This window comes from Cyanistes caeruleus, chromosome 10, assembly GCF_971803275.1.
Source record: "Cyanistes caeruleus chromosome 10, bCyaCae1.hap1.1, whole genome shotgun sequence".
Classification (NCBI taxonomy): Eukaryota; Metazoa; Chordata; class Aves; order Passeriformes; family Paridae; genus Cyanistes; species Cyanistes caeruleus.
The window spans coordinates 8,716,382-8,741,871 of NC_141710.1; the positions used below are offsets into that span (position 1 = coordinate 8,716,382).

A 25,490-nucleotide genomic window follows, 5' to 3' on the forward strand; every position below is an offset into this window, starting at 1 on the left:
GGTTAGAACCTCCCTTTGCCATGAGATCTCTCAGCTGCCAGCATGACATGCACCATTTTCTTTGGTTCCACTTTTTTTAATCTGGAAAACAAGCCTGCCTCTCCATGGTATTTTTGCATGATAGATACTGAGAAGCTGCACAGAAGCTCTTGCAGTGTGACAATCCTAAAGCAGCAGAGGCAGGTGAGCACAGGAGCCCCCAGAATGAACAGGAACACCCCTGGAACTGTTTACAGCACTGTGTTTAGTCTGGCCCACAGAAGCCTCAAGCCACTAGCAGGAACTAAAGACAGCATAGCAGTACAAACAATAAGAACTCACAAATGGTAAGGCTCACACCACCATTACAGGTTACCTAAGTTACCATTCCACATACATCATCTGACGTACAGATGGTGAGCAGCTCCCCAGCAGCACAGAAACAACATAAGTGGCCAGAGGCTGTAACTCACAGCTCCACACAGAGACCCACAGTTTATCGTAAAACTTCTCTTAAGTTAGTCCATACAAGTAGCAGATAAACATTTGAAGCAAGATATGACAACAAAATTACAGTCTCTGCCCTGATGCAAATGAGGATCACTCACATTTTGGTAAGCTAATGTCTCATTTCTCAACACTTAAATATTTATCACCCACCCTTTCAAAACAAAAAGAGCTGATACACATTTTCTTAGCAAAGGTCTTTGTCTCCAGTATTTTTTTTCATAAAAGCTTGGGTGCACTTGCAAAGAAAGCAGAGGGGAAAAACCACATTCTAGTTTGAAAGACTCTTATGCTCTGTTACTTCAAAACAAACCAAGGAATCCTAACCAGCCTCCAAGGAATCAGCAAGGAGACCCAGATCAGACAGGTGCAGTCCTGCAGGAGATGCTCATCATGGCAGGCAGCTCCATGAGACAATCTCTCATTAAGGGCCTCTTTTCCTTGCACGTTTTATGCATGAGGAAAAGCTGTAAGTACATACACCTGAGTATAAACTCAGGTCTTTCTATGCACATTTTTCTTATGACTATGGCCTTAAAGCAATGTGGAGGATACCATGTTAGAATGTGTCACCACCACAGAGGCAGAATTTCCGATACACCTTCTGTTCTCTGTCTGCTCTCAGTGGAGGTCTGGGGGGCCTACAAGAATCCACTTACATGGTGTCTGTCTTCTCTTTCTGCCCTGTCTTCTCATTCCAAAAGTTGTGTCCCAAACCTTTCACAGCCAGCCCAGAAGCCAACAGGAGGCTGTGCAAGGCTAGGCTGAACCACTGCTGCCATGTTTTGAGGAAGGATAAAAAAAAAGTGCTTTAAAGGACACATGGGGATCCCACATTTACTTCAAAGAAAGCTTATGCAGTCACAGGTGCTACAAGCCATAAATAGCATCTGTGCCTTCCACTCATAACGTGCCCTCTTGCACTCATTTCAAAACATTCATGCACTGTATCTTCAAGGGTTGCTGCAAAAATGGTCAAATTTCAGAAACACCGAGATCACAAACAGCAGAGAGGGTGACTAAGAGTCAGAATACCCAGGCTTTGTAATTCTTTACTTTCCACCAGCTGCTCCCTAGTGACCCAGGAAAGCAGGTATTCACAGCCTCTTCATCTTGAAATCGTTTCCTTCACACAAAGTTATCCTGGACCAACGAACGATTCCGAACACACAAGTTACAGTAAGCGAAACCCCAGGAAGGAGAGCACACGGTGTGAGAGGTGTTCGTGTGTGCAGCCCCCGTTTCCCCGGTTGCAGGCGGCAGCAGCGAGGGGTGAGCGGAGGCAGCGCGCTCACCTGGCGGAGCGCACGGGCTGGGAGCGCACGGGCTGGGAGCGCTCACCTGGCGGAGAGCACGGGCTGGGAGCGCACGGGCTGGGAGCGCACGGGCTGGGAGCGCTCACCTGGCGGAGAGCACGGGCTGGGAGCGCACGGGCTGGGAGCGCACGGGCTGGGAGCGCACGGGCTGGGAGCGCTCACCTGGCGGAGAGCACGGGCTGGGAGCGCTCACCTGGCGGAGCGCACGGGCTGGGAGCGCTCACCTGGCGGAGAGCACGGGCTGGGAGCGCTCACCTGGCGGAGAGCACGGGCTGGGAGCGCACGGGCTGGGAGCGCTCACCTGGCGGAGCGCACGGGCTGGGAGCGCACGGGCTGGGAGCGCTCACCTGGCGGAGCGCACGGGCTGGGAGCGCTCACCTGGCGGAGCGCACGGGCTGCGGAGCGCGGGTGTCTGGCACCCTCTAGGGAGTAGCACACGAAAAACCAACTCACAGCCGCTGCCTCCCGACTTCACCTCTCAGCCTGGGAACAATCGCTACAGGCACGGGAGGGAAGAAAAAAAAGTCACCTAAGCACAGAAACAGGCTTCCCATGACTGCCTGTGCTAGCGCTGCCTTTCTCTTCTCGATGTTCCTCTGCTCCTTCCCGTTGATGGCTGGTGCAAAGTGTTACACAGATGTTGTGTGGAAGACCCTTAATTGCTACCCCACTGTACATGGCCAAAATACAGCTTTCCCCCATTAGATCTTACATCAACAAATTGCAACCACTTGACAAATAAGAAAACGAAGTTTTTGTTTGGTACTGGTGTAAGGATTTCCAACAGGCTGATGACACACGTTGGTCTAGAATCCCTCTGGAGCTTCAATCTCTAAAGAGGTTTCTCAGAATATTCTCTTTACACAAAAAGTGAAATAAATCTCTAGTTTGTGTGCAAGTAGTTTCTACGTTCTTATTTTCAACTTAGGTGAAGCACCCAGCTAATTTTCAAGAATTTCCTCACTTTGTCAAGGTAGTTTTCCACAATTACAGCCCCTGTGAGACCAGTGGGATTATTCTCAGATCAAGTAAAATGGAGCACTGCAACCCATAGGCAGTGATGAAAACCTCCTTATTTCAATGCACTTCAGTGGCTTTCTGGAGCTAGCACAGAATATTCCAAAAAGCAGCTAAGAGCATTGTTGTGGTTTCCTTAAACATGTAACAGGAAAAGAAAATCTTTGACTTCAAACCAGGAAAAATATCTACTTAACCTACAAAGCAAATGTTTGTTTGTTTTTAAAAAGAACTTTTATTATCCCATAAAACTGGTGGGGAATGAGTTGGAGCTACCAAAATGAATCTTTTCTTTGGCACACAGTTAAATAAAAACAAAACGTATTAAGATAAACTCTGTGAAGAGTTTTCACCAGAAGTTATAACCCTGGCTGAGCCTACACTTCTAAATCAAAGATTTCACAGATCAGTCACAACAAGAAAAAAACAGCCACCACTCCACTGGTTCCCCAAAAGAACTTGTAGCAAATTATTATCCTCTTTCAGAAAGATATACATTTAACTTCCACACATCCCCTCAAATGGCACTAGCAACAGCTGATCCTGTTTCCAGGTGACCTCCACTTCACTAGCCCAATGGGAGAGGGTCTGAAAAATGAAACTGGCACAGAGGGAAAAAAAAGACCACAGTGCCTGTTTTCACTCTGACATGTTGGTTTTGTGACACTCCTTACAGCTAAAACAGAGTCCTACTTGTCTGTTACCTGTCACAGTCCAAGATCTCCATGAAATGTATAAATTCCAAAGCCTTTTGTCTAGATGTTTCACAAATCTATTTTAGAGAACAAAACACACACAACACCATGGGAAGACGTTCTTCCCACAGAAGAGCCAATGCATTTGCAATCTCCATTTGCTGCCCTGGCACCAGTCCTGACACTTATGGATACCCTGGAAAGAGAACCAAGCAATGGGGAGAGCAGGCAGGAACATCCCCACACACAGAGATGTCAGCGGCCACTAACGAGGTTCTAAGAGCAAGAAGTGGGTTTGGATGAGGTGTCATTTGTACAGCAATGTTCTCTATGCTGAATGGACTGAACAGCACAATGGTTTAATAAACTACCACTTCTCCTCTAAAATATGATCAAAGGCCAAAAAAAACCACTGCAAAACCTCTCACCCACATCCACAAACTTTGGACAAGAGCCACAGAAATCTTTATTGCCGACACCGCATCTACAGGATGTCCAACCTATTCTCTATTTCTGTAACAGCCACAGCTTGCCATAATCCAGAACTAGTATTTCTGTCCAAATACAGGCTAGAAATACAGAGCAAACACAAACAGAGACAAAGAGAGCCTGGAATTACTTTCAAAAAGACCACTCAAATCTGGACTAAAGCAGAATTTTAGACAGTGATATCTTGGTAGAAAATGAATTTTCTTATTCTAATTGGCCTCCACTTCAAGCCAATGACATCTTTGTATTTACAACCCAGCTAACAACAATAACAAAATCCAGAACTGCTCCATAACCAGAGCACTTCCAGCCTCTAATTCTTGGACCAGATATGTCTTCTTTGGGTCACAAGAGAGCCTGCAAAGGAAGGTATATCTTGGCACACTCCAATCTACTCATAGACTCCTTTTGTTTTCAAACAACTCACTTGAGTAAGGAAAAAAGCCCATTTGAGGAATTTAAATAACATAAATGAATTCTTTTGTTTAATGTTTTCCATATTGTTTAACAAGGAAAAACTAATGGTTTACAACCAAGAAAGAGTGAATCAGGTATGAAATGAACAGGTCAGGCTTCATACACAAATGCCACAGATTACACAGGAGAAGTCTGAATTCAGGCCACACCAGATAAGCTATAGAAGCAGGACTGTATTGATTGCAAATGTACACATGGTAAAAACATTTTCAGAAATGTGTGGAACTCAGTGGCAGGCTGGATGGCATCTTCACCTCAGTCACAGCCTTCCAGCACAGTTTCCCATTCTTCATAATATCAGCACTTAGAATGACTACCTGGGAGCTAAGCATGTTTCTTTATTTGTCTGCATGAAAAATGAAAAAGAACCCAAACCCCACCATTTTTTCCCCTGTAGATGAAGTCAGGCTGGAGCCGTACAGTCACTCATCTCTTGGCTCCCACTTTTGATATCCTTCATCTCTCTCAGATGCCAAACTGATATTACAAAAGTAATATCCAGCACCTTCTGCCTCTGAGTCAAGACTCTGTATGTGATAGAGGTCAGCAGTAATTCCCACCTGGCTCAGAACATGCTCTTTACAAAAGCCTTTTGGATTTTCAAGCCAAGAAAGCCCTTTCCAAAGTCCCTCACAAAAATAATGGCTGTCCCAGGGAGGCAGGAGTTTAGATGCCTAAAGCATTCCAAACTAATTTAATAAATTTTTAATTCAAAACATCAAATGCCTTGAAGCTAAGAATTTCTACTGCAAGCTGGGCCATCAGCAGCTGAAAACAGAGAAGGAAGAGCTGGAAGCAGAGGCCAATACCAAACTGATCATCAACTACCAACATAACACCAGCACAGGCAGAGTTCAGTGTAGTTCTGGAGATCATGCAAGGTACCTCTAGCAATGGGAGTACTTACACCACTGTGTTTAAAAGTAATGACATTAATACCCTGCTGAGCCATCGCTGAAAGTACATGAACAGGCCTGGCCACCTTCAAGAATGAACCAGCTGCAGAGCAGACCTGCCAAGGTGCCCAGGAAATTATGTGGCTGCTGTGCCCAGCTCTCAGATGCCCTGCACAAGTCCACTGACACAGAGGATGGAGTTCTTTTGCAAGATCACCAAGACAGACAGGCTGGAGGAAATGCTGAGAAAAATACCTTTAAGAAATGAAGACTGATGGAAAACCTTGCCAGTCTACATTCTCATGGGACACAGAGAAGAGAGGCTTTCCACAGAGACACAGCAGCAGGGCATGAGACGTGTGATAGTGGATATTTCAATTAAATACAGTAAAATAAACTTCTAACTATGAAGGGTTAAAAGTCAAACACAGGAACAGGGCATCCTAGGAGAGTGAATAAGGTCCTGAGTAACTTTATCTCTCTGGAACTGCTTTGAACAGGGAGCTGGACTTGACAACCTCCAGAAGTTCTTTACAAACTCTTATTCCATGAACATGTAAGAACATGGCTTATTCATCCTAACAAATCAGAGCCTGAATTTGTGTCCTCTTTGGAACAGCCTCAAACCCAACCATAGCAGAAGATCCACCTAAGCCAAAGCCTTAAACCAAAGGCTACAGGTGATGAACTGGCCATTTAGGCCATACAATTCCTCTTCACACAAGGCTCTGTTTCTAACCTAACCCAGAAATGAACAAAAGAGGCTCCCAATCAGCCTTCTTTCAACTCTAAGTCAACTGTACAATCCCTGCTTATTATTTCAAGGCAATTTCACTTTGAGGCATATGCAAAGAGTTCAGCCAGAAGCAAGGAACCAAAAGGAACAATCTCATTCAATTTCCGAGCATAAGCTTCTACAGCTGCAAAAGGGAAAATTAGGCATAAAATGTGGAGAAAGTAAAAAAAAAAAAAAAAAAAAAAAAAGAAATGCAAAGTAAAATCTGTACATACAGGGCCAGCAAAAACTGTGTTGAGGTGCTGCTCCTCCATCACCCCACTCCCCCAAATACAGCAGCTGCAGATGTACCCTTGTATCTGGTCAGAAAAGATCCCACAAGAAGAATATGGATTGTTTCCACTAGCAGTATAATAATGTGGCTTCACATTCCTTTTTTCTTATCAGTGCCAAGAATCCAAAATAAGGAAGAGTTAGGACTCTGAAAGTTTTTAAGGCTATAAATATTACAGAGCTGTCTTGATTTTTTTGTTTGTTTACATATTACTCCAAAAACCTTACCCAAATCTGACAGGTCCAGGGGCAGCCAGCCAAGCACCTTTTCCCAGTTTGATCATGTCAAGTATCACCAAACCATGACACTTCTTGGGCTAAAGCACACAGGGAAAAATATTAATTTCTACAGAGAAGTCCACCTACAGAGAATCCTGCTGGCATAAACATCAGCCTTCACAGGACAAGGAAAGGGATTTGTGTGTATATAGTGCCAGATACCGTAAGAGAAGTTATCCTCTTGATTACCATGTGGGGGCTGATTAGCCCCAAAACCTTTCCTTTCTTAGCACATCTAGAAGCTCAGGGAGGCTCACATTCCTCCTGCTTTACACCAGCCAAGAAGCCCAAGCTGCAGAATGGAACAGTGAGACCACCCAGACAACAGCATGGAAAAGAGACAAGGTCCCTCAGACCCACAGTGCTCACTGGGATGTTGTCACCCTTTCAGAACTGAGCAACTCAAACACAGCTTTGCCCTCATCACCATGGAAAAGTAAAAGCACCCCAAAAAGCAAAACAAAACACACCAACCCAATCAAAAAGCATCCTGCCCCTTTTAGAAATATTATTGCTGGGCTTTTGTCACAGCACAACAATGTGCTCACTACATCAAACCAAGTAACAGCTATTGTAGCAGCTAATGGGTGACACTGTCCCCTGGACAGCTTCTCTGTACAACATGTGGCTTTCATTTAATGTCTCTTGTCAGGATTGCATTCCCTTTCTTTTATTTGACCTCCAGAAGATAATAAAATCATACAAAATCTAAAACTAACGAAACTTAGGTTTCTGGTATCCATTAACATTCACATCCACAAGGCTGTTGATTCAACAAAATACAAAATAAGCAAAGCCAGGCCAATTATAAGTTGTTTGGCCTGTATTTGTTAAGTTCTAACACAGTCTCTATAAACATATGTCTTCTGGTTGGTATTTCAGGAAGAAATCCTTAGAAGAATAATATTTTGATTAGTAACATGTGTGTTTTGAAAGACTAATACTGAACTCCAAGGGAGATTAAAATATGAGTAGAAACTATGAGCTAAGTACACATATGTGCAAAGAGCTTTCATTCTCACTGACTGAAATGTCTAGTTACAAGTAATTTATTTTTATTATTAAAGTCCTAATAGCCTGTGCTATTGACTCATTGTAAAATTAACTGATAGTTATGAAAATATCCTGTTTTTACAGAATCACGTTAGGACATAAAAAAAAAAGAATTACCTAGTATATAACAGAAGTGATATCATTGTCTAGATTATTATGATACATTTCAAATGAACTTCCAAAGGATCCTAGTAATTTTAGGTAGTACCCAAATGTTGACCTCTTATCTTTTTAGTCTCTCAGGACTTCTCAATCAAGCAGGAAATAAAGATCAGCCAGATAGCATTTTTCAAGAAATCACAATTATTTACACTCACAAAGGTATTGATTTACTTCAGAGCATCAAGCTGTGGGCAGCATGCAATTAGGTTTTTAAATAGATGTCCAACTTCCTAGACCACCCCCTCAGTCTTCTGCTGACAGCTGCCCATTCAACAGGGTTATGTTCCTAAGTAGTTCCAGTAGAAAAAGTGCAAATGCATAAGTAAATTATTTAAATTTTACAGAGTACACATGAGAACTTTAATCCAAAACATTGTTTATAGTAATTTTTTAAGGAAGCCAACAATCTGGCTGTCTCTGCTGCCAAAGCTTTCATTAGAACATGGATATCCAAGTGAAAATATGATGGTACATGCAGATTCCCTTTAAACACACCCCTTTTTCATACCAAGGGAAAATATTCTCAACTTTCTCTTACAATTCAGATGGCAATTTAAATGCAGAGATAGCAATTGTTCATTTCTGCTGAAATTCACTCCAATATATAATTAGCGCTCTAATTAAAGTTAACAATCATTTATCACTTTCTGTGTAATCTTACAATTATTTCATGGTAGCACGGAGTTGCAGCCAACAGAAGAGCTCTCACCTCAATGTCATTTATGCTTTTTTCAAGCAGCTGAGCAAATTAGGAGCAGTTACAGCTAAATACCAAACACTGTCAGGCATAAGGGCAGACTTGGTTACAATTACTCACTCTCAGAATAAGTGCTTCATTGCTGATGTAGTAACACTAAATTCAACACGACTGCTCTTCACGAAAGATGAGGCTGGCAATTTACTGAGGAGACTGCTGGGGCACTGCAGTGTCACTGGCACTCACACACACTCCAGGAGTGGAAGCTACTGCATTTCCAGGGAGACACCTAGAGATGTCCTTCACCCAGCACAAACGTGTCTGCAGATCTCAGCAGCACCCTCTGTCTTTCAAATCTCATCTATCACCATCTGATTTGGAAAAAACCACAAGTATAAAAGCCAGTCCCAAAAGTACCCTGATGGGAGGTACTACCCTCAGCAAGACATCCTGCTGAACCAGTGTTCACACGACTGCCAGCCAGGAGGAACAGGCAGGGTGAAAGGTTAAGAGGTTCACCTCTGTCACACAGGAGCTTGGTTGGAAGGGACCTTGACACCCCTGTGTCCAAGCACTTGCTTGGAGTCTCAAGAGACAAGGACACAATTCCTCTCAAGAATGTAATGGAGAAGATGGCTCTATCATCCTATTCCAAATATAAATTTATCTGGTGATCTGGGAAAATCAAATGGCACTACAATTATTACTTGACTTTGGGGTGCTGAGGAATCTGGCATCTGCCTATGACCCAGGACTTCTGGTAGCTCTAATCTGATCCAGAAGAGCAAGCCACACAAGTGTGAGCCCATACTTTAAAGGCAAATATAATCCCACTTTCCAACTTGACTATGCAGACAGAAATCTGAAGATGTTACACTGCAGTCAAAAGAATTACAGCATAATTCTGTATTTTTTAACGTGTTCAATCTACTTAAAGGAACAACTAGATTTAAATTTGGCTGTCATTGACATTGTCTATCCCACCGTAACAACAAATTTTGAAGCCCCAGATGGGTTAATATTTATGAGAAAGTCAAGAGAACATCAAACAGAACAGGAAACAGCATTTCCTGCCAAACTGTCTAAAAACAGTCATACCGTCAGCACTGCACTTTGCTAGCTTTTATTCCTGTTATCTTACAGACAGACACAAAAAAGCTAAAAAATCTGCTAAGCTGAGCCCATGATAATAGCAACTAGAATGTATTATTCCTTAGTCATGGCTCAATTTTTGTTTCTTTTCACACCCTTATGACAGAAAAATGTATTTGTTAAATTGTCCTTGTTAGCTAATGATAGCAGGATGTGTTTGGCACACTGGCTCTGGGGCATGTCTGGAGCTCTGACACAGGCAAAAAAAGTCAGACAACTCTGTCACATTAACTTTTTTACCTCACAGATGTTGACAACAACCAGCTGCATTGCAAGCTATGCAAGGTGGGTTCAGGACGTGCTGCTGGGGTGAGGACAGACCCAGCCACAGACTGAGCAGCAGCCCCTCATTGTGCATCACAGAGCTTCCACATCTCAGTTCTCAAGCCCTAATTACAAGTCATTTGCAGACTCCTATTCTTGATCACATAAAATCTTCCCCCAAAATAAAGAAACTCAAATTTCTTATCTGAATCCCTGACAGATCCTTTAGGATTAGGAATGAGGATCTTCTGAAATACACACTGGGAAACACTGGTAGACAACAGAAACCCAGAAGCCTTGGGGCACAAAGACCAAGCAGAATAGCCCTTATACCTTATTCCAGCACATCTCAGTAGCCATCATCATGGAATTTAAATGCAAAGTTCTCATTTTAAACCACCCCAAACCAGGCATGCCACATTATTCCAAGGAAACTGATTTTAGCTCTATTTACTTGAGTCAATTTCAAAATACATATAAATCCACAGATATTCACACATCACAAATTTTGTTGTCTTCTGCATTACACTGAACAAGGAACCACTACTTCCTTTAAGGAAACAGACACAGGGAAAGTTTGTCTTTCAAGAAAAGTCACTCAGTATTATTTGAATTATATTTTACCTGGTGAACAGTCATTCAAATAGCAACTATCAATACAAACCCATGTTTTCTATGCAGAACCTCTCACTAAAGCCAGAAGAGGGGCCTATTACCAAAGCCAAAGGCTTTCCACTGCCAGTTTGAGGTTCAGAGGCACGGTTGGGCAGAGCAACCCAGGGCAGCTGCACAGAGATATCTACTGGCAGGACTGGTAAGGAGCATTCCTGGAAGAAGTGGGTTTTAGTGTGGCACGGATGGCAGGCAAAGATAGGGTCCCTGACACAACTGACACACTGTTCCCTGCACAGAGAGGCATTAACAGAGGCTCCAAGACAAGTGGGAGAGGGACACAAAGCACAACGAGGATCCAGGACTGGAAGGGGTGAGGGCAGCAAAGCAGGGAGTGGGCAGATGTGAGAATGAAGAAATGAGAGAAAGATAATATTTAACTGCAGCATACAGGCCACAGCTAGTGGTTTTGAAGGATTCTTATTGTAAGAAAAACTCTAAGGAAAAAAAGGAGATAAACATATTAAGATAAGTAAAATATTGTGTCCCACTCTACTACTGCTCATCCTTATTGCAACACAAGTAACTTGTAACATTCATGTGAAAGCCCTCTGCAAACAGTTTTCTTCTCACCCTTTCTGAGGAAAGAATACATAGAAGGCAAGAAACATTTCATTGCCAACACCTCCAGGCAGCTGGAACTATCACTGCTGCATAAACCCCCACAAAACTACTATTCCATCTTCTTCCATTTCCAAACTAATTGGAGTTAACACATGGATTTGGTGTGTCACATGAGCTCCATTTCTTTTCATGGAAACAACTGGGTATACATTTGAAATATAAAAAGAAGCAGGAGGTTTCTGAAAGACATCTGAAGAAAAATAATCACCTATCTTAACTACATTTTTTTGTTTGTTTGTTTATATCAGGGATCTCCTAACATTATAGGTTATTATTTGACCAGGAAAGCCAAATTTCTGTTCATGGATCTTCTGAACTTCTGTTTTATAGGTTTTCTTAAAAACCCTCCAAAACAGTTTTCATTGATTCAGGGGAAGCTATGAGGATAAATTAATGCAGCACTAAAGAAACCAGTATAATTCAACTCTACTTAATGTTGTACGACTTCGTTTCCATCAGTGTTTGCGATTTTAGCTGTTTAATGAAAGGGTGTCAGCAGAACAGAGGCACTGCGCAATCACAGAGCTCAAAGGAAAAAAACAACTGTTACTCATGTAAAAGGCAACTGTTGCCTAAAGTGAGATGCAGCTTTGGAACAGGCAGATGCTTTTTAGTAACTTGCTTTCAGAGGAGAGCTGTGCATGGTATTTAATGTCTGCATTGCTTCTGTAATTGCTCTCTATCCACTGCTGGAAGTCCACCTGCTACCCATGAATTGAGGGGGAAAATGTGTGCCTATATACTGACAACAGAAACATGATGGCTCAGCACATATTTTACTATGCATTGCAAATATGTGAATAGAAAAGGTACTCACACACCACATGATATTCTAGAATAAATATCAAAGTCTGCTCATTACTGGTTTTAATACTTACTCATCACTCCTTTTCTCTCTGCACACAGAATCAGAGGTGAGACTCAGGTCTTGTTTTCCCAAGGTCTCTCCCTGTCAACACACCATCATTCAGTATAGCAATCTTTCATGTATTTTGTTCCATATAGCTTAAAAGTTCAAAGCCACAAAGTAGTTCTATTGCAAGGATGGACAAATTTAGGCCCCTGAGCCACTTTTGAGACTTGAGACCACTTGAGGCTAAGTAACAAAAAAAAAAAAGGGAGAAAAGAGAAGCCAGGAAAAAGGCTGTACACTTGTGTCTTCAAAGAGAGACTGAGATTGCTACAAATACCACAAGTTATTTATGGCCTGTGAAATGCAACAGAGGCATTCCTAACAAAAGACATCAAGCCTGGCCCGTGCCATGGTACTTGCACAGCAGTGGAGAAAGCTCTTTCATGGGGCAGGCTCCAAAGATGACTTGTTATCTAAACACAGTCCAATCAATAGCCCCAGGCTGACTCCAGCCCAACACTTCCACTCAGAGACTGAACAAGCTCTGAATCCTTTCTCCTGCACCTACCCAGAGCACGGAAAGGAGTGCTGTGTTTGCTTCCAAAGGGGACAGGAGGGGGGTGTGGAGGACTGGCATCCTGCCCTACCAGAAACACATACATTTTGCACAATATACACGCTGGGTAGTGGCAGCCTTCCCTTCCTCTATTCTGTTGACTTTTTGGCTCAGACTCCCTCCAGGGCTGCCAGAGCTGGACTGAGAGGGAAAGAAGGCAGGAAGTAGAGAGTGGGGAAGGAGTAAGATGCAATGAGAACCTCACAGCAAAAGAAAAAGATAGAAAAAGTTGTTAAAGGCTTCATTACACACAACTGTGGCCCGAGGGTAGCACAGCAGTTTTCCCCCTCCCTCTCCTCATGCCCCTCTGCCATGCACTTGTTCTGTCCCAGCGCCTGGCAAAAGCTCAGACCACAGGAGAATCTTCTCACACTTTAAAAATACGTTTTCTTCAAACCATGTCAACCCCTGCCCCTAAACCACAAAAAAAAAAAAACAATCCAAAATAAAGATCACTGAGGAATTTGTATCAAAAGATAGGCACATTAACCCTTAAGTGAAATGTTGCAGGCAGCTTTTGGATAAAAGATCCTTCTAGGCCTTGTCTGCAGAGCCACTGTGCTCCCCATGCAGGGAACTTTTATCTCAGCCATAGAAAAGCAGAGCCATGTGTTACCAGACACTTCAGAGTCCAGAATTTCATTCTTGCCTATAAATTAGAAGTACATTCCTCAAAATTATCAACCTAAACATGGTTATCAAAGCAGGTACATCTAGCATGGAAAAGCAATACATTTAGACAATGACAGTTTAAAAATTAAAATCCAAAGATAATAGATTTTCCTTTAGCTATTCTAGACATTCCTAGTCTACTTTCAGAGAGAATATTTCTGTATTACTCTTGATAAACAGTAACACATAAAAAAAATGAAACCTTTTTTCCCCTCTATCATATCCAATTCAATTTCATTCATTGAATTTCATTATATCTACATCATTTAATTTAGGTCAACATGTCAAAGTAACCTAGGATCATGTTTTTTTTTAAGTCAGCCAGCATTATTCTCCTACCTGAACAGCCCTTTTCAGACTCAGTGACAGAATTGCCCTCCACTTCCTCCCCACTCCATGAAGGAAAAAGCAGGGAACTACAGTGCAATTTAAAAATCACTGCAATGCTGACAGCATACTAAGCTTCTGTACAAAGAGAATTATACAACTGCACAACAGCAATAGGAGAAGAAAGTCTAGCAGTAAGTTAATTGTTATTTATTAATAGGTGCATTAGTAATTCAAATGTAATACAGTGTATATTTCAACTTTTGAGGCTTCTTTTTTTTCTCTTTGAGTCTGCAGAGATAAAACCTTGTTTCACAGAGACAGCAGAAGGCTCTCGTTGCAGGGAGGTATCCATCTCCATTTCCCATATTTTCCTGGGATTCCAGTGACAGTAGCTGCAGTTCACACTGCTGTCTGCACAGTATGAACCCACACAGGTCACAAACATATCCATATTTCCCTATCTGATGTACCTCTACTTTTTCATCTCAAAACATTACACTGTGTTCCAAAACACGCAGTATTTGGGTTCCAGCTGAAAAGTAACTTTACAGTACCCAAGTAAAGAGGCTGGATGTTGACCCCCAATATAAAGCTGGGAAGGAGAGGCTGGGCAGCACCACCTACCCCCAGTGTTCCAAGGGAACTCCTCCTGTGTAAAATTTAAGAACAAAAATGCAACAATGACCTCTTCCTGTTTGTACCATGAAGAAAAACTAGTACCACAAATGACAAGTAATCTGAAAAAAACCACATATTTAAGCAATGCATTTATGTTGTGATTATCTATCACTGACATGAAGGAGAAAAAATAATAGACTACTGCCTTGAGCACCCAAACTAAAATATGGAGGCGGGGTAGGGAGAGCTGGGAAATGTAAAAATAAAAAAAAAAAAAAAGTTATAAAAAGCCTTCCCAACTCTGGAAGGCTTCAGTGGCACACATCACCATTTAACACTAATGAGCTCAGTACCCTCCTATTACACTGCTACTGTGCTCTGTCCAGAAAGGGACAAATTAGAAGTAATTTACACTAAACAAGAATGCAAAGGACAGGCAGCCTTCAGTTTTCTTACATTTTACAAGAGAGGGAAAAATTTGCCCATGTCAGAGATGAGAGGAGTAGGGGGGACTATGAAGCCAGGCAAATTATTCATCCATATGGGGCAGGACAGCCTGTGAGGGGGAGAAACTTGGAGGCAATCATTCTACAGCTTTTACTGTAGATTTATTGCATGAACTTGTGCAGTTAGCTCCTGGTGTTTTGTTTTTCTTATCAACAAAACCAGGGACAAAGTCAGCTTTTGCTAAAATAAAAATATACAGTTGTTATAAAACAGACACCAAGTATAATTTATATTCAGAAAATTATTGTTGAATTCTGTGAAATGCAGGGAATCCTAAACTGGAAACACTACACTCATAACAAGTAAGTCTTTGTGTAATAATCACATCTGTGTCACTACTTCATAGGCTTTTGACCTTATGCTAGTAAAGTTGCAAACATGTTTTGTCTTCTGGAAGTGACATATGCAGAACTGCCTGCTATAAACCACAACAATACTAAACTGTCTCTCTGTGTATCCATCCTCCTCCAAAGCCAACATAAGGCTTAATTTTCCAGCTTCTCTTTGCTACTGACGTTCATTCTCTCCCTCTCAAGACCCCTTATTTAACCTTGCAGGCAAAAGGAAAAAAAGTTAATGCAGTTTCTATAAACTGAGTGCAATTTGAGTTATTCAAACTGACTCACTTTCCATAAATTCAAAAGAAAGTGTTAGTCAAGTGACAGATGCGAGACAACAGTAAAAACCCTGCATTTAAATCCAAGTGCCTGGGTCTCCCCACCTCCTAAATGGCTGCCCAGGGGTGCACATTAATGGCTTATCTGCACAAGTTATTCACCAACCTGACGAAGCTTTCTGGCAGCTCTCTTAGTTTCTTTCCTGCGTTTTATCGTCTTCTTCAGCCTCTCCTTCCCCACAAAGTCTTTTCTTTTTTCCCCCATTTTCTCCAATGCTTTTCTTCTTTCTAAACCATTTTCTTCCCTTCTCCGTCTCCACTCTCTCTGAGGCTCTATTCCCTTATCTCCTCTTCCTCATTTCTGCATCAATTTCATCGCCAGTGCCAGATGAAGTTCCTAGAATTGCTCAGAGGCAGACTTTGCCCCTTTTGTCTGCCTGCAGAGGAGGGAGCCTTGCAGCTGGAGAATGTGCAAGTAGTGCATTCTTGCCTGTACCCTTCGCTTGATTTGCCCTTACATCTGGGCTCCAGCAGCCAGTTGAAAGCAATCAGATCCTTGCCAGGGCCAGACCAAGTGTTCTTGGGACAACCCAGCTGAAAAACATCTACAGAATTACTCTTTGGACACTTCAACAAAAAATTACTAATAAAGGAGACTACTTGCAAATAATGTGAGCCTTGTGCTTGAGCAAGTAAGGGATTTCACACAGGCTATAAATGATGGGCAAGTTTTTGAGTGTAGCTTCATAAACAAGTTTCACAGGTAAATTAAAAATACAAAGAAGTTATTCAATATTTCAACATTGCACAAGGTTGTTAACATTTTAAATATGACTGTCAAATTCTCTGCCCTGAGCAAACCCTAACTCATCTCAAATGCCATAACAGAACTACCAGCTCCAGACCTGCATGTGACACTCCCTTGCCCTGGTGTCATGAACAAACTCTCAACCACTAGAACAGGATGAGGCTTTCTCTGTATGCACATGCTTTTAAGAATACTGTTTGCTCAAAACCAAGTTTGTTCATTTGGTTTTTTTCACAGGGAAATAGACAAAAAATCTAGTGGCTGGTGTGTGATGACAGTGCATGTGCAACTATGTACAAGCACACAGTCTGTTTTGGGTACAACACCACCAGAGACTCACTGCCTTTATAAACGCGTTATTTGGGTTCATCCTGGACTAACAGTAGACATCAGAACACCCTCAGGAGAAAGGAGTCTTTCACAGTCCAGTTTCTGTCCTTGAAGTAGCTCAGGTAACACTACCTTCTGACCAGATGAGGTTTTCAGTGTTATTATATTCACAACATGGAAGTACAACCACATAACGAGAACAGGCCATACAGAGTAAGCACTGTATGGCCTACTGGTATGCTCTGGTATCACTATCCAGGTACCAAGGCAGTGGGTGCTCCCTGAGAGGCTGGAAACCACACACAGCACTCTTCTTGAGAGACTCCAACACACCACTGGAGTCACAAACCAGCTCATTACCCACACAAAACAAGAAATATGCAACCACAACATAAACAGAGGTATTACTTGTAAAGTACATACCACATAAAAGACACATGGGAAACTAAGGGGATCTATTATTTCAGGGAGGAATTCAGGGAATTTCAGGGAGGAATTATGGTGGCCCCAGGTAAGGTAGAAAGGAGAGGAACCCATATTGCACAGAACAGGAACCCATATTACACAGAAAGCCATGTAATCCAGCCTTCCACATGAGAGATCCCAGTACTCAGGGACTGGGCATCACAACTTTCTGTGCTTGGCTGCAGTGGGATGGAAAGAAAGCTCTGCCAAAAAAAAGACACGTGGAGCAAGAGCCCAAGTCCAGACTGCTATTAACTTGTTTAATGATGGAAGAGAGATGAGGAGCAAGACCTGCCACAGCTCTTTTATAAAAGCAATGTCACAACACTTTATGTAAAGGATGAGGACTGCAGCCAGCAGTACTTAGCCAAATTAATTGGGATCTGGAAATAATAGTATAACACAAAGTTCAGTAATAGCTAAGCAGTTAGCAAGCTGATTTCTAGGAGCACTGACTGGCCCAACCCCGTTTTCAAAAGCCTCCAGTAACTGTGTCTGCAGTGACAGACGCAAATGAAGCAACAGACATATTAATTTCCCTTTCTTGTGCACAGCTATTCATGGGCACACAGCTCTTCTGGGCAGAGGCAGCTAGTGTTCACAATGCAACTTTCAAACAAGTGTTTGCTATTGGAAGAGACAAAGAATTTCACATCAAAGTTTCAAAATACAATAAATTATTTACCTTCTAGATGATGCTGATCTATTTCACCAGCTAGTTTGGTGAATTGCCATTACTACTTGAAAGCTTAAGGAGGCAATGGAAACAACCTGAAGTCCAGCCATACACCATCAACACCTCATAGCACCACTCCTCCTACCTGCTGAAGAGTTGGGTAATTAATGTAGAATGTGTTACTTCTGCCAAAACACTGCAGCTACTACCTCCTACCAGAAAGATATACACATATATTCCACCTTCAACCTCTTTTTCCACTTTTTATCTGTCAGGGCACTGCAGAAGTTCCTCTCATATACAACACCAAACGACAAACATCCTTACTTTTGCCAACTCATTTTTCCTGATTATAATGGCACTTTTTTTCTTACAAACAGATTTATGTGCTGAACACTAGCAATAATTAAATGAATAAATGAGCAAAAGTAAAGGTGAAGGACACAAAAGAAGCAGCAATCTATATGAAGACAGTAAAGAGCAACAAGACACAACACATTGCTCTAAGATAGTTTAGACATTTGATCCCTATGCTCCTACTGAACTGAAGGGTTGCACCTAGAGCAGGTGCAGTCCAATCATTACCAGCAGAAATCCAACTGCAACTCAATACAGGATGTGCACAAAAACAGTACCAGCAGGCTTAATTCTTTGCTCTTTACACATAATTCTTCACACATTACACATTTATGCTTTCCCTCCTTTGTGGCTGCCAGTTATTTGCAGACTCTTGACAGCAGCTGAGCCAACTTTCAGGACATTTCAACACAAGCCAGATTTAGTATAACTGGAATATAAGGTGCTGATACAGCCAGAGCAAGATGTGATGAGAGCCAACAGACCTCACTGAATACACACAATTTTTCTCTTCTGTGAGAATATTCACTTCTGGTACAAAATGTCAGCTGAAATTCAGCCAGAAATTTCAGGTTCTGTGGGACTTTCTTACAAAAGCAAGAGAACAACTTTAGTGCAACAGCTGTGCCATCTCTGCATCCCTGAGTGCAAGACACAGAGGCTAGAGGGAACCCTAGCACACCTCAGCAGAGCTGCCACCCTGGCATTCTGTGTTACAGATCCAGAGGCAGCAATCATTGCCCAGGACAGAACAACACAGCTCCACCTGGCAGCCCCAGAACTGCAACCCTGGTACATCTGCCAAGAGATCTGCCTGTTAGCCAAGACACCATGGTTAATTCTGCCCAATCTAGCTGATGTAGGCAGAAAAGATTTAACCCCGAAGGGAGCAGCTTTGTTATCCATCATGAGACCTCAGCATAAGGCATTTTATAAAACTTTGCCTTTCAGAGGCAACCGAAAAAAGTATGGTAAAAAGATGGTAACTTCATTAAATTCCCCAGAGCCATACATATTCAACACAGCAAGCAACTCAGACTTCAGAACCATTCTGCCTGCTGGTGAATAAAACACATCTGGAAGTCCCTAAGTGATCCCACTGAGCGGTATAACTGAAACCAGAATTTAATCTGGCATCTTCCAATCTTAACTTCAGTATCTTTCAAAGACCATCTTTTCAGATCTGACTGTATTTGCCTCAGATATTGCATCAAAAGCCCTGATGAAATCCAGCACCAGTGGATTTCATCAGTCAACAGGAAGTCTTACAGAAGACTCACAGAAGTGGCAGATGATTTTTGTCACCCTACAACTGAAGTTTTGATGTTTTAAAGACAGATTGAATAAAATACAATGTGAATACACGAGGAGTAATTAAATCCTATATTAAGATAGCAGTATAAGATTTGTTAGCAACACAATAAAAACACCACTCTCCTCTAAGGAAACAGACCATCAATTTCAGATTTGCTTCATCAATTTCATTCTGTTTTGTTTCTGCATTCTTGCAGCAGAGACAGAGCAGAGTAAAATATATAGCTAACAGAGCTTCCTTTGTAACACTCCAAGATGTAATGAGACAATGTAAGAGTTTAGCTGGTACCTGAACTGAAACACACCCTCTTGGGGGACAGGTACTTGGTAGGGTATCTGGTCAGAGCCCAAACCAACCATGATGGTTCCTTGAGGGTTTCCACTAAAATTCCATCAGTGTAGTGCATCCTGTTTGATAATGAGCCAAATTCTGATCTGTGTACCCAGCAGGCAGGACCAGGTAAATCTGTTGGTGGTGCAGCTGTAGGGATGCTTCGGGATTTGACAAGAGGTGAGAGTGTGTACAGCATTTGTGGAAATTCAGGAGAGACATGTAACTTCTTCTAAGCTTTAAAAGTCAGGAGCTTGGGAATGCTTTATGAAGACCTCCAAAGCTGACTGTAAAAGCACTTCAAATCTAGTGATGTAAAGAAAACAACTCCTATTTGGTGTACAGGTAACTAGGAACTGTGAACTGGCTGTTGTCTAAGAACAGCTTTAGCACAGGTGTCCATTTGTACTAGGCAAGACCCCTCAAAAGATATAAAATGCCCACTAACTTTATAGGAATGCAGTTGCAGAATTGCTTTTGCTTTGTGCAGAGAGAATGTATTACATTCTCTGTAGGCACTGCTGTGGGGTAAACTTTGATGAGTGATGACCTTTCACTTACAACTTTCCCTCTACTTCATGAGCTGTGTTGTCTGAAAAACTAGAAAAGGAAAATATTTATCTGAATTAAATGATTCACAGAAATGATATACTTAATCATCCAAAGAGTCATATAAGTCTCATACCACACAGCTTTCAGTCCAAAGGAATATTAATATCCAAATGGCTAATAAACGAATCATAGATGCTTAGAGATTTGAAAGCGCCAGTGGATATTACACTGTGAACCCTTAACAATTTGCTACCTATGCCTATCAGCTACAGACTTAGGTACAACTACGTAACGGAGGAGAAAACTCCACTGATGGAGAGGCACGGGCCCTGAAGCCTCATGCTTCATTCGCGTTTTAAAAGCGAATGCAAGTAGGAAGAACAGGATCTGTGTTTCTGTGGCATTTTAGGCTTCTTGCGCGGGGTTTGCAGTGGAAATCCCGGGGAGCGCTGCCGCCCCTCGGTAGCGATGGTGACACCCGGGCCGTGCAGGACCGATCCTCACCTGTCACACACCGGGGAGCCCGCGCCCGTCCCGCACCGCCTGAGCGCCGCCCGCCACCGCGAAGCGCAGCCAAAGGGAAGGAAAGCCGGCGAAAGCCAAGGGAGGATGCCGAGCGAAGGGAGGGCTGTCAGCGAGGGCTGTCAGCCCGTAGCACGGGGAGGCTCGGAGCGGCCACGGCCGAGCGGCTCGGGCGGGCCAGCGCTGCCCGCGGGCTGCTCCGCTCGGGCCCGGGCGGCCCGGGGCTCCCGGCGCTGCTCCGCTCCCTCCGCGGGAACCGAGCGCGCTTCGCACCTGGGCCGGTGCCCGGAGCCCGCGGCCCCGCCGGGCTCCCCCGCCGCACTCACCCGCAGCTGCAGCCGCCCGCCGGCGGCCGCGGCGGCCGCGCTGTGCCGCAGCTCCGCCGCCTGCCCCGGCCGCAGGAGGCTCCGCGTGAAGCGCCGCGTCCGCTCGCCGGCCATGGGCGCCGGCAGCCCCGCGCTCCGGCCGCCGCTCCCCGCCCGGGCCGCGGCGCCGTCAGGAAGCGGAACTGGGGGTTTCCCCCCCGCTCCCCCCGCGCGGGGGAGGTGTGCGGGGCGGGGGCCGCCCGCAGCCGCCGGGCCCGCAGAGCCTCCCCGGGCCGGCGTCGCGCCCCCGCCGCCCGCGCTGGCCATGTGCGCGCCGGGCCGGGAGGCGCCGCCGCCACGGCCCCCGCCCGCCCCGGCTGCTGCCAGAGCCCGCCACCGAGGGGGATGCGGCGGCCCCGGGGCTCCGGGAGGGAGCCCCAGCCCGGCCGGCGCAGCCACACCGCTTTCCGTGCGTGCGGTCAGCAAAGGATGCTCTCCCGGCAAGGCTGCGGCTGGGTTCGGCGCAGGAAGCTTCTCTTGGTATTAACCGGTTAATACAAGCTACTATTATATACCAAGCAACTGGTTGATACCAAGAGGAGCTTGTATGTAAGCTGCTCTTCGTATTAACCGCTTGCTAAGGTGTGAATCCCGGTGAGATGAGACTGAAGTGGTCTCCAGGTTTCACGAGAAATCAACCCTCTGGTCGTCACCACCATCCACTGAGCTCTTAGAAAGCATCCTCCAAGCAGCACGGGGACCCTGCACAGATCCAGGCTGCATGTCTCCCAGTCCTTCTGCCGGCTGGAATGGCATCCCTCTCTCTTCACCGTGGAACACTCAGCCGAACCACAATTAAGTTTAGCCATTTAAACCCACAGAAGTTACACAACAGTCGCAGCTGTCCCAGCCCCCAGCAGAGCGACCATGCCTTCTGTCAGTAGGAATACAGCTCCATGCCTTAACACTAAAGCTGCAATGTGGAGAATAAAAGATTGCTGTGAGAGCTGTCTCTTACTTTCTTTGCACAATAATACTTAAATTTTCAGCAATGCAGAGTTTTCCTTCTTCAGTTAAACTGGGAGGCGTGGGAAAGGAGGTAACCATGAGAGATAACACATCTGAGAACACTGCAATCCCTGTAAGAAAAGATTGAAATAAAACCCGAGGAACTTCAGGTGTAATCCCTGAAGGGCAACACTGCTGTACACGTGTGAGGGCAACAGCTGCAGCTGCAAAGGTGCTAAAACACAGAACCCAGCGGAGTCAGTTAACATCTAGTTAGACACTGTATTAGGGAATTAAATGTTGCAAGAACTCCTGGATTATGTCCTCCCCAAGAAGCACCGTGTGTGTTTTGAGATAGTTTGCTGTAAGACACTGCAGGTTGCACTGTGGTACGAATTCACTGCAGCCTCCTCGTGGCTCCCAGTTCTCTCCTCCAAGCTTACTGAAGATACCAAAGGCAGCAATGATAACAGAGTTTAAGTATTGCTCTGCAAAGGTTATGTTTCCCCATAAACTGATTTATCTGAAGTGTGTCCAGAACTGGCTTAAAACAGTTAAGTATTCTAGTCTAGCCATTTCTACCAGGCAACAGGTGCTACATTGCAATATCTTGGAGATGATTTCGTTTGAAGCCAAAGCTCAGGAAGAAAATACTATTGGATTGGAAAAGATTTCTTGAGAAATTTGACACGAAAAACTACTGTGGGATGAAAAAGGAGACTCCATTCATTTTGCAAACATTCCATATAAGGTTCACTTTAGGAATGCAGCCTGATGTAGCAAAGAAACACAAAAGAAGAGTAAGTAGCCTCAGAGACTAGGGAAGCATTCTGCCTCAACACAAGGATGTAATTTAGGATAAACTTGACTGCAATTTATTGCAGACAGCAAAGAAAACACATTGCATATGTGAGAAAGGACAAAGAAAATGAATGGTTTCTTCCATTCAGTATGTGCATGTACATTCTGGAAAATGGTTTTAAGGAAATCATCACCATAAAGCAGGCCAGAAATGTCCAGCCATCCCTGTGTTTGGGCACAGTGCTGTTGCTCCTGCTCAGATGTGGTCAGGCAATAGCAGCCTGTGCTCCACAATACTTCTCCCTTCACAACTGCACATGGGCAAGCTGGGGTTGAGTGAATATGCAGATACTTGTCAGTGAGCATGGGGCTGCTGAAATCTACTAGAAGATATCAAGAAGTTAAAGTGCCAGCAGTTTCTACACCACAAACATTTTCAAATCTGCAGGGAAGCAAGAAACATCCACGAATATATGCATAAAATATTGAAGGAAAAAAAGAAGGCAGTAGGATTAAATATAACACGTTCTTTATTATCATCCTTCAAAGTAAACATTCAGTGATAGTTTAGGAAAGGACCTCTGTCAAAGACAAGCTGAGTCTCTCAGATTGTCACACACAGGGCAAAGCACAAGTGTCCTGGATTTTATATGCATATGGTAACAAAAAAAACATCATGCAAGAGTAATTCTTTGGGTTTGTTTCACAGCTTTTCTGTATTTCAGAAGTTCTTTGGTTTTCAGATTTCAGTTGTTACACATGGCCACTGTACTCCCTAAGAGTCTTTCCATTTGATTTTGGGTACCCTATAGTGTGGTTCTGCTAAAAAGGTATATATGCTATATGCTGTTAATTCTCCACCTTTAAAAACTGTTACCTTGATAAACACATTTAGCATTAGCAAACTAGCAGCAAGAGCAGAGTTGTAACTTTGGATATTCAGTTGATCTTGGTCTAGAGATTTGGATTTCCAGAAACAAGTTATTCTTAAAAAAATGAGTTTGAAGTCTATTCCTACAGCTACTTAAGGCTGCCCCTGAGAGATGGATGATCACTGATGGAGAGAAATTTCAGCACAGCATAAAATGTCTGGCAGTAACTGTTTGGACTGGGTTTCACACTCGAAGTTGGCTTTGGATCTGGAACAATTCCTTTGCAAATTTCAAGAATGCTTGGAAAAATTTGGTTTCAATACCACTGCAAATCAGAAGAAAACCCTTCAATTTGCAGCTGCATTAAATAGCAAGGCCATGTGAGTCTTGTCTCTGTTTAGCAAGACCATGAAAACTATTTTCTTTCACAACTGTGTGTGAGCTTGAATAGACAATAGTTCCTCTTTCTCACAAATGCATCAAAGAATTGGCCCCCTTTCCCCCAGTGGCCATTTCCCCCAGAAAAAAAAAAAAGATAGGTACACTCTAGGTTTGCTTCTTTAGCATGTTTTGTAATCTAACATTTCTAGAACTGCCTTTTGAAGAAAATCAAGAAATCTGTCATTTTATATATCTGTTCTGGCACAACTTACCAAATATACATTAGTTTTCTAACACAGATATCCAGCTTTGTTATCTGGGGATTCTAGTTCAAGTCAACAGGTAACTCAGGAGTGTGGGTATTTAAACATTTTACATAAGTTTTCTTTGTCCCTGAAAGTGACAAAGTTGTCACAACAAAATTGTGTAGTGAAAAAGTTATTGTATTTCTAATACCATTAAGCTGGTATTAGAAACATTCAATACAAGCATTTTTTTATCCATTGAGATAACAGCTTCCACCACCCCTGCCTCTTCTGCCCCTGACCACAGATGCATTTGTGTCCTATTATCAGCACACACAAACTGCAGAGTGAAACTAACTGCTGTGGTTTTTTTATCATCTGTGCTGCAAAACCCCCAAAATATACCGTAAAGTGTAGCTTCATTTTCTCTTGGGCTTTGAACTTTTTCCTGTGTATAATGTAAAGAATCTTCCTGTCCATGACACCTTCCTTAGCTTCTAGTAAAGTTTTAAGTTTATGTCAGTAAATGTTGATGCAGATGTTTGCTGCATGGAATTCAGGAATCTTCATCACTACTAATAGCACAAGAAGGTTGACTCCTTTAACATGATTTTAAATGCAAGTGCCCTTTACAGTAGTCCAGTAATTCTGGAAACTTTTTATTCTTCAGTATTCACAGAATTTAGGAAATTCCCACTCCCTCTGATTTGTTACAAATGACAGCATTGCACAACTTTTAATTGTTCTGCCACCTGCTGAACATGACATCCAACCTGCTCTCAGGCACCTGCCCTTGGCAGGATGACTGTGGTCAGCCTGCCCAAGCACAGCACACCCCACAGCACTGGGGAGAGCCTTCTCCCTCCACAGCTGATACCTGCACTGCATCTGCATTGCTTCATCTCACAGTGGATCAACTCACCAAATTCGAGGTGATAGATCTGGTTGAAGTTCAATGTGTCC

The 25,490-nt window shown here is 43.3% G+C and overlaps 1 protein-coding gene across 3 annotated transcripts in view; it reads right to left on the reverse strand.

Annotated features, from left to right (window-relative positions):
* Positions 1 to 21,547, reverse strand: part of DOCK10 (dedicator of cytokinesis 10) — a 145,272-nt gene extending 123,725 nt beyond the window's left edge. Inside the window, exon 1 of one of the 3 annotated variants that reach the window (XM_086844817.1) lies at positions 21,242 to 21,547. In XM_086844817.1, coding sequence (XP_086700943.1) covers positions 21,242 to 21,547 — 306 coding nt within the window. The remainder of the gene's footprint in view (positions 1 to 21,241) is intronic. The other 2 variants (XM_086844830.1, XM_086844827.1) reach the window with 2 other exon arrangements.
* Between the last annotated feature and the right edge of the window lie 3,943 nt (positions 21,548 to 25,490).